Source organism: Neltuma alba, unplaced genomic scaffold (assembly GCF_004799145.2).
Source record: "Neltuma alba isolate B1F8T4 unplaced genomic scaffold, ASM479914v2 tig00003348_pilon, whole genome shotgun sequence".
NCBI classification, from domain to species: Eukaryota; Viridiplantae; Streptophyta; class Magnoliopsida; order Fabales; family Fabaceae; genus Neltuma; species Neltuma alba.
In genome coordinates, this window is record NW_021633247.1 from 184346 (window position 1) to 194934 (window position 10589).

Consider the following 10589-nt stretch of genomic DNA (forward strand, 5'->3'; position numbering starts at 1 on the left):
GTTATCTAGTTCTTATATCAAAGGTTGGAGGTAGTGTATGTTTTCAATCTTGTTATAGGGACGTGGAGTGAAGGCCTCTTAACTAAATGAAAAGCCACACTAACTTGATGAATACATGAGTCAGTCAGATAATGGAGTCTGAGCATCTGTCGTGTGGTGAGCTAGTTTGTTTTGTCTCCCCTTTCAATTAAGTAATGCCTGCCCTGTTATAGTTCTTTTGTTTTGTCTCCCCTTTCAATTAAGTAATGCCTGCCCTGTTATAGTTCTTCAATGATAAATAAAACTTATATTTCTTCAAAGATGAATAGAACTTGTAGTCAATGCTTAGGTTGTATTACAAACTGACTGGGATATGTGGTTTTTTCTATCCGCAGAAGTTTGAATGTATGATCTTATTTAAGGGATAAGTTTTTTCTGCACAATCCAATCTTTGTTGGAAGTGTCGGGGTTAGAAATAATGAGATTTGGATTTCTCTCTCTCTCTCTCTCTTCCACTTGGATCATTTAGGTCCATTATGGACAGTTTAGATTAATATTACTAAGATGTCAAAATTTAGATAAATAAATAAATCTGGATGATCTAAATTTAATATAAACGATCCCAATTCAGAATAGGAGAGGAGGATAAAATTTCCTTGAGACAATATTTAGATCAAGTTTCTTATATTTATTATGTTAAGTTCTCCAATCACATATAGCCATGTGTCCTATGTTTAAAATATTATCATTAAACTATAAACTTAGATTAAAAAAAAAAGAATATATAGTCATGTGTGATTGGAGAACTTGACATAATAGATATAAAGAATTAAATATTTTTTTAGTCGTTGGCTCTTCATTATCGTGTAGTTCTGATTTCCTTGTTTTCTATTTATACAGTTTGAAGGAATCTAAAGAATTTGTAGATGCAATGGATGAAATAAACAGAGTTGTAACATTATCCATGGTGGACGTCGAAGCTGTTAGGATAACTTGTTTAGAATAGAGTCTTCATAACATAGGATTTCCAAACTATCTTTGCTTTATCTTTCGACATTTTTTTTTTGTGCGACCATTTGATATTCCATACTATTGGGTCATATTGATACATTCAAGGATTGTTAGGTCTCAATTCCCATATTTGTCCCCTTTTGGAAATTATATAATTGCAGCAGCTCATGGGATTTTCGTTCGTTTGTTAAATCATTTAGAAATTGCAGCTTCCTAGTCATGTTTTGTTTAATATACTATCTTCATGTCTTTTTATTAGAAATAAATTATGGTTAAATTCCTAACTATTGTTTCTAATAAATAGGCCTAGAGATAGTATTCCTACTCTTCTTTTTCAAAAAAAGAAAATTATTAGGACAGATACAAAGTTTGACTTTACAATTGGAATTGAACATGCGACATCTTATTTATAAGAGAGTGTTTTTGCCGTTTAAGGTTATTGCCTGTTATTCTTACTTTGACTTGAAGGCAAACGAATATGCAATTACGTTGGTGTTTTTATCCAGTTTTGCAGGCATACAATGTTATGGCTTAAACATGATTTGTTTTATTGTTAAGTAATGTTTTTACTTTTTTTTGTTAAATATTATGTTTTCAAAAGCTTAACAAGTTTTTTGGTGACAAAAGCTTAATAATTTTATATATGAAAGTTGTAATTATAAAATGTTCATCCACTTTTACCCATTCCAAACAAATTGATAGACTATTTTATTTTAATTACAACGTGCTTGTATGTCCATTTAATATCGACATGGTGGATGGAAAAGAACTTTGAACAGTTCAAAATTGACCCAAAAATGAATTGTGAAACAACTGAAATATGAAATTTTCATTACAAAAGTGTTCCCACGTGAAGTTAGACAAGCGTGCTTAACTGCAACTTGGGTTCTTAGTTCTTACATAGACCAGCATATGCTATACATACACACCTATATAAATAAATAAATATATATATATATTATGATTTGTTTATAGACACACACAGAAGAAAAGTTATGGGACTGATTTTTTATTATATACATATTTCTTGCACTAGAAATAATGATTAATTAATGAATCATTATTCTTTCCCATCCTTATTATAAATACTTTTTTTAGATTTTATTTCTTTTTTGGTGTAAACTCAGAGTCTCCCCAAGTCCTTTAAACGGAAGACTAATCTCTCTGTTTTTTTTTTTTTCAGATTTTATAATATAACATTTTTAAAGCATTATTTTTTTTACGCCTATTATCCCTAACTAACTATAAAATTTTCTAATTAATGAATCAAATTTTTCTAATGATAATTTTAATTTAGGATAATTTTGAGATTTTACCGGCAATAAATAACTTTAACTAACTTTTTCAATTTATTTAAAGTTATTAATTACAAATTATAAAAAGGACTTGAGGGCATAATTGATTACACATTTTTGCGTGCCACGCTTGGTGGGAGAACTTATCAGTTTAATTCTTTTATCAAAAATTTTGTCCAAAGTAATCAAAATACCATTGACACATGAGTTTGAGCCAGTGTGAATTGCATAGTCTCAAAACTATGAGTCCATATTATTTATTAATAATAATAATTAAAGTAGACATGAAAAAGGCTTTTAATAGACTTGATTGGAGATTTGTTCAAGATGCTTTAGCCTGTCTGGGTATCGAAAACCATTTCATTCATCTTATCATGGCTTGTGTGCAAAATGTATGTTTTTTTTTTTTAAATACTCTTTTTAATTGTTCATGTTTAAAATTAAAAAAAATAAAAAAATTGTGTAATTTAAATAAAGTTTTCGATTAGTTCCTTCATGTGGGAGTGGACGGGTTTTTTTTTTTGTTAAGCATAAATTCTTTTAGTAGCTCGAATCTTGATTCATTATATCGTGAGAAACTAGTCCTTCCACTAAATTTAACCCTCATTAATAGTGAACAGAGTATTTTAATTTGTTTCTTTCTCCTTGTATCTTCACCGACCTATATATATTTCCAGTTTCCACGCCATCAACTTGGCTTCAAATTGACAAACACGGAGAACAGAAGCCGCTTTATGATATGATATATATATATATATATATAGAGAGAGAGAGAGAGAGAGAGTGCTTAATTTATGAAAAAAGTTCTTACCTAGCTAATAACCTTTGTTTTCCTATTAAACAAAACAATAGGGCACCCGATTAATCTGATTTGTAGTTGGATCAACCTTCAATTAGGAAGAAGCTTTTCTGGTCATAAGATTCCAACTTGATACTTTATTCAATCCGCGTTCCATCTAATTTTGTTTTTACTTAATTTGTCCTGATTTGATTTGGGTTTTCATTTCATCTTTATATATATATATATATGTCATGTTTCAAATTTTAAAGTATAATGATCACTTTTTTCATAATATAATACTATTGTTATACAAAGGGTATTAAATAAATGTAGTAAAGGTTTAAAATTGTGTGATATTAAATGGGGGCAAAACTGAAAAAAAAAGTAACGGAAAATCATAATCGGTAAAAGCTACTCGATAATGTTTATGCGAATCCTTCTAACGAGAAAGAATCACTTTGATGATAAATTGGTAAGACTAAAGTTGATCCTAAGTCACTTGATAAAGGATATAATATAATTAGCTTGAAAGTTAATATGAAAAATTTCTATTAAATCCAACTAAAATAATAAGATCTAAATTCAGGCCTATACCTTAATTACAGAGAGGTATTTTAATTTTTGAACAACATTAAAAAAAAACCCTCTATTAGGTTTATCTGTTTGATTAGGAGTGGAGCTTCTTAAAAATGCGAGTCTGAATTTAATTTTGGTATTTCAGTGGAATTTAATTGACATTTTTTCAAAAATAATTCTAATATGATACGTATTTTGGGCTAAAAATCTCACATGATACTCCTCTGGTCCTATTTAGGACAGATAAAAAATTTTTTTTATTTTATTTATAGGATACTGAGAAATTTTTTTTACATAGACATACAATTTTACCCTTTATTTGTTGTTATGTTAACTTTTTTACTTGAGGTATAATGTATATCAAATAAAGATAAAGTTAGAAAGTTGTTAAATTTTAAATAAGAGTTAATAAAGTTTAAGGTGTTCTTTTGTCTGCGTGGAACATATTGAAATTAACTTATGATTAAGATTAGACGAGTACATTGATTTTATTTTTTTCCTTCTTAAATAAGCGCTTTTCTTGTAAGGACAAGTAAATAGGGACGACCAACAAGCATTAATTATCATTCAATCCAATCATTAAATTTTATTTATTTTGTGCAGGACAACATAAGAACTCATTTTCAAAGTCCACATAGATTTTTTTAATCATTTCCGCAATCTTATCGTGTACGTGTAAGACGATACGGGGATGTTGACTATTCTCATGAGGATCTGACAGCTCAAATTTGCTGTAACTTCGAAATGAAGGGGACTCAATTTTTTTAAAAAATGTCCAAGAATTAATTAATTGATTAATTTTTTTTTAAATTCTTTCGTTTTTGGACGGCAAAAATAATTCAATTAATAGTTAATAGGATAGTAACTTATCATTTTCATTTGAACAAAATATAAGTTTACAGTGAACAAAAAAGAAAGAAAGAAAAGGTGAACTCCGCTAGAATTTTGTTATAATGCCACTAATCACATCATTATTAGAATTTGGTAGATAAAAAGAAAAGTACATTTTTCACAATGTTCTTTTCTTTAATTTTTTTGAAATTAACTAAACTAGTAGACATAATTATATAATTATGTCAATATTCTATATGAGCATAGCCCTAATTTATTGCAATGATGTATCATATATAAATTTATATGTGAAAGTTCTCTAATATAATGCATCATAATAATAGTATATAACCTAATCAAGATTTTCAAAAGAAATAAGATATTATAGGTCGTATAATGTATAATATATCATGAACACTTATCAAAATTTGTATCATCCAAATAGAGGTGTGTATAATTCATCAAAAGTACATAAAAAAAAAATCATTATAAGAAGCATCGAAATAATATATATCGATATATATTATGTATAAGTTCTGAATTTTTCTTAAAATTTATGCAAATGAAAGAAAACATGGTCATTGTGTTTAAAATATGTTAAATTTAATGTCAAACAATGTCATGAGGTTTAAATTATTAAAGTCAAAAAATGTCATCGTCATTGGGATGAGTCATTTGATGAAAAATTTTCTATTCCCGTTTACCATAATTTTTCTTTATTACTCATTTGTTTTACTTAGAAATTTACGTTGTTTAAGGGATAAATCGTGTTAAATACCCTTTTCGTTATAAATTTGCATGATGTAAATGCCAAATATTCATAGTTTGACTAATAGATTATTTATATTATTTGAATGATAAATTTAAAAACCTTTTTAATAATTAATTTATGAATTTGGTCTTCATTATGTCTTTTTTCTCAACTTTACCCTTTTTAAATGCATGAGAAATGAACTATACTAATAAAAGCAAGTAAATAATTTTAGTATGATCTTATGAGCATTTTATGAAAAAAAGACATTCATTATTCTTAAAAAAATCCACAAAATGCCTTATATACTCAAATATGAGACTTTCCAAAACATACCTTATAATTGAAATTGAGGTGCAATATTTTTATCTTTAGGGAACTTCGTACAAGATTTTTTTATTTAAAATGTTTTTGACCAATAAGGTCTGGTATAGTTAGAAGACATGTCTTTTGAGTATATGCTATATATGAGGGGTTGGATCAAGTCTTTGATGTCATGCTAAAGACTGGGTCACTTATCTTGAACAATTTTTTTATGTTCTTTCAATTTGTATACGTTTCTGTGGCTAGTGGGCAAGATGTGAGATTTTTTAAAGAAGTCAAACCCACCCCCAATTCGTCCCCCAAAGAAATTTGAATATGAAATGGAAGCCATTGACTTGGTAAATTGTATTAGTTAGCCTCCTTGAAATCACAAGCGTGAAGGGTCTATGATTGATCAAGTTCTGTTGTACGCCAAAGCTTAGTTCATATCTCATGATATTCATTTCCCTCTGAAGCTTTTGTCTTGTTTCAAGAACTATTGAGTTATGGACCAAAGAAACTCTGTGCTTCTTCTGCTATTGCTTCTGTTCCAAGTTCTGTTTGTAGCAACACAGAACTCCAATCGAGACTGTAAGTTCATTTCAACTTCCTAAGTATTTGAAATATATTCCAGGCTGTTAGTTTTCATTTTATGTGTGAAGAGCCTATTTCTCTCAAGGTTCTACTGATAATAATCAGAAAAGTTCATAACAGTATGATCTGGAAAATGGAAAACCTGAACCAAAGGAAATAGAGTCTGTAAGTTGCTTATCAGATTGGGTCAGAGAGAACTGCAAGCTTAGTAATAATGATGTTGATCAGTTTAGGTCCAGAGAAGAAGTAAATTAAATCCAACAGATACAAAAACAAGCATAAGATATTTGTATATCTTATTTTGCCGTCTATCTAGCCACAAGATACGTATCAGTGACTGGCCAAGGTCTCGCAATTACCCATTCAAAAACATTCTTCTTTGAATTTTTTGGTTTGAGAAACTGCAAAATTATAGTTAATCTTATAGGAAATGAGATTTTGAGTGAATCCATGTGATCTGTAATCTTCTGACATGAACCTTAGAGATTTATGCCCCAAACGTTTGTTTTGGATTGCTAAGTGTCACATTCTCACATTAAAATCTTGTACTTTCAAACATCAAACTCTAGTGAATTCTATTCTTTTACCCTTCGAATAACAAAGTGCAGATTCATTTCTGAAGATTCTTTAATTCATTTTGTCTGGTGCAGTTACTGCTTTATCATCTCTCACTGAATTTTGGGAAAACAAGCCACCAAGTTGGGTGGGCACAGATCCTTGTGGTGGTTGGGAAGGCATCGAATGTAACAATTCGAGAGTGGCATCAATGTTAGCTCTTAATCTCTATTTGTTACCATTATCAATTTTTTGCCTTTTTCTTATTGTATTTATTTTTTAAATTCTAAACTTCCCTCCTTGATTCGACAGAAAACTGTTAAGCATGAACTTAAAAGGCAGGTTGACGGAGGCTATTGGGAGATTAACTGAATTAACGACTCTGTAAGTTTTCTCCCCTTAAATAAGTGAGACAGAGCTAATAAATCAGAATTCTGTATATATATGAATTTCTCACTGGGCTTCTTTCCTATGTTTACATATGAAAGCTCAAAATCCTATATTATATTATATAGTTTGATCTAGACTAGATTACATCAGTAACTCTTAGTTCAATTGATTATATGATATTGTTTTTGTCTATATAGGGACCTCTCTTACAACAAAGGCATGGGTGGAAGAATTCCAGCTGAAATTGGGAATTTGAGTAAATTACAAATCCTGTAAGGATGACATTTAGCACCTAGAAGCAAATCATTCATAGTATAGCATAAAGTATTTATTGGTTTCCTGCTGGTTAATAATATACCCCCCCATTCACCGATAATATGTTGCTTTTCTTATTGTTTTCCAGGTCATTGGTTGGTTGTGATTTCTCTGGTCCTATTCCTGAATCATTAGGAGATCTTAAGCGGCTGACCTTTTTGTAAGGATTCCATTTTAACAATTTTATTTTTGCCACCGCTGCTACTTTCTTAAGAAGCTCTACACATACACAAACGAGAAAAGAATAAGAGTTTATTCTTTTTTTTTTTTTAACATACATCCTCAACCATAGTAAGGCTTTTTTTTTTTTAAAAACAAATTTAGATATTTTCAACATTTAGGAACTGATCGAAAACATTCTGAGTGATGGGCCTCATAGTGCCTGCAGCATGTGCTCCTTTCTTTGAAAGTGGAAGAAGTGTAAGACCTATCTATAACGATCAAATGACGACCAATGATGGTTACTCTTTTCTTTTTAGAAATTTAATTGTATTGCTTTACTGTATAACCATGTTGTGTTGCATATATTTTTGGTTCGGGAACTAAATGTCATGTTGATCTTTTCTCATTTGCAAAATCAAAATCAAAATCAAAATCAACATATTTATAAAATTATGGGAAGACTATTCATCAATTGTGAGCTATGGCTGATCACGAGCTATGTGCAAATGCGTGAAGTCCATATCTCATGTAGAAAATTCCCCTAAAATGTTGCTGATACAGCCAAGGGTTTTTCCAATTTAAGAGGATGATACTTGAAATTTAACATCTCTTTTAGATTGCCCTGGTATTTCTTTAGGCTGATACCTGGTAATTAATGTATGACTTACACTTACTGATTCTTATTCAGAGCTCTTAATCTTAATCGGTTGAGTGGAAATATTCCACGTACGTTGGGCAATCTATCCAATGTCAATTGGCTAGATATTGCAGACAACCAGATTGAAGGACCTATCCCTATCTCTGATGAAGAAGGACCTGGTCTTGACATGCTACTCAAAGCAGAGCACTTGTATGCCTTCTCTCTACATTAGTTTGATTTCATTAGTTTTTGTTGTCACATGGCCGCATTTTTTCTGGCTCAGCGAAGGACTTGATATGTCTCTATGTTCAACTTGTGCAGTCATTTTGGAAACAACCGCCTCTCAGGGGAAGTTCAAGCTAAGCTTTTAAGTTCAAAGATGATACTGAAACACCTGTAAGGTTCATTAAAACTAGAAAGCTCATATTATTTTTGTGATGTTGTTGACTTGGCAAATGTGGATGTAGGGATCCACACCTCCTACGATTTTCTTGGCTGAGTCTAAGGGTCTAGGAGTAACCTTACTATTATTTTAAGTGATTTTGTTTTTCAATAATGAACTGAGGATCATTTCATATGTTCTTTTGGTCAGGCTTCTTGACAACAATCACCTAGTTGGCAGCATTCCAGACACTACTGGATTGATAAAGACATTGACGGTGGTGTGAGTACCTTGTCACAGATATTATTATCCACAATCGATTAAATTTTCGTGACATTTTCGTTATTGAATGTTTTCTTTTGGTAACAGACGGTATGATCACAATCAAATGACTGGAGAAGTGCCTTCAAGTATCAAAAATCTCACAAAACTCACTGATCTGTAAGAATGCAGAAAAAATGGGTCAAATTTAACTTCAAAACTATCTGAAGAGGTTTTCTTTGTTTTTTTGTTAAGAGTCTTGTTAGTGAGAGAAGATATTGATCATATTTTTTCTTCAGGAATTTAGGCAACAATAAACTAAATGGCTCTATGCCCGATCTTACTGGATTAGATGCACTCGCCTCTGTGTAAGTAATAAAATAGTGATTACATTGGCTAAAATATTTATCCTATACTTGGGGAGTAACTAGCAATTCTTTTCCTTTTAATTAGATCTGCGAAATTACCTCACATGAAGAATATATGCTTATATTTATGCAATGTTATTCATATATCAAATGTTGTGCAGGGATTTGAGCAACAACTCTTTTAATCCTTCCAATATCCCTTCATGGGCCTCAAGCTTGCCATATTTAACTACACTGTAAGTTCTTATTATCTCCTTCATCCAAACACAACCACTATTTCTCCCTGTCCATCTTTTGAGTCACTTTCTGTGTGTGGCAGATTATTGGAAAGCACTGGACTGCAAGGGGAAATACCGGACTCCTTATTTAGCCAATCTAATTTAGAGACTGTGTAAGTAATCCTATCTAAGTGCATATGGATTTTGACATGTCCATATGCAGCGAATTCTTCCTCTCAAGTTTATGAAAACATTATGGTCATAAACTGATTTTTTTGAAATGTGGAAACAGGATATTGAGGAATAATAAGCTCAATGGTACCTTGGATGTCGGCAACAGCCTACCCAATTTGAATCTTATTGATTTACAGGATAATAGGATAGGTGACTTTGAACAGAAAAGTGGAGGAACCAGTTTTAATGTCGTGTAAGCTTCTTTCACCTAATTTTATTAGATTTTTTATACTATTTTCATGTCATTCTGACCCCTGGGGGAAGAGATTAAACTATTACCTTTTGACAAAAGGGAATTAACTGATTTGGTAAGAAGTGATAGCATGTCTCCTTAACTACTTTGGGTTATTTCTTTTGGCAGTATCATGGGCGAGTGCGCCCTTAAAATTGCTTTTAGAGAAGAATTTGACTTTAGCAAAGTTCACAACTATTGAGTTCTATAATAATAAAAAGTGTTTCGAGTTTCTCTTCTCTAATAAAGTTATCTGATGTTTTTGCAGACTAGTTGGAAACCCCATTTTCTTGAAACAGGAGCTACTTCGCAAAGTTACTGCAAAAGCTCGCAAACTATATCACAATATTCAACACCAGAAAATAACTGTATACCTCCTGTTTGGGTTCAAACATGGTTTCCAGCCCAAACTGCAATGTGCATTTCCCTATAGAGGAGTTCTGACTTCTAGAGCTCCTGGTTTCTCAAACTTTAGAAACACAAGTTATTTTAAGGATCTTGAGCATGGCCTGTTGACTACTTTCCAGTCCCATGACCTGCCCGTGGATTCTGTTTCTCTGACCAATGCATTCCAGAATTCTGTTACTTCTTATTTTAGTTTGGACGTAGAAGTCTTCCCATCTCAAATTGACCGTTTCAACAGAACTGGAGTTTTAAGCATTTCGTTCGTGCTTTCCAACCAGATCTATAAACCTCCAGAATTTTTCAGCC

General features: G+C 31.2%; 1 protein-coding gene across 1 annotated transcript; it reads left to right on the forward strand.

Moving 5' to 3' along the window:
* Positions 1 to 6022: 6022 nt before the first annotated feature.
* On the forward strand, positions 6023 to 10542 carry LOC114741314 (probable leucine-rich repeat receptor-like protein kinase At5g49770; the record flags this gene model as incomplete). Its single annotated transcript, XM_028929567.1, has 14 exons — positions 6023 to 6118; positions 6772 to 6889; positions 6989 to 7060; positions 7264 to 7338; positions 7470 to 7541; positions 8232 to 8393; positions 8505 to 8579; positions 8776 to 8847; positions 8935 to 9006; positions 9126 to 9194; positions 9356 to 9430; positions 9514 to 9585; positions 9705 to 9839; positions 10147 to 10542. Coding segments are annotated over exons 1-14 (1550 nt in total), but the record flags the coding sequence as incomplete, so codon positions are not given.
* Between the last annotated feature and the right edge of the window lie 47 nt (positions 10543 to 10589).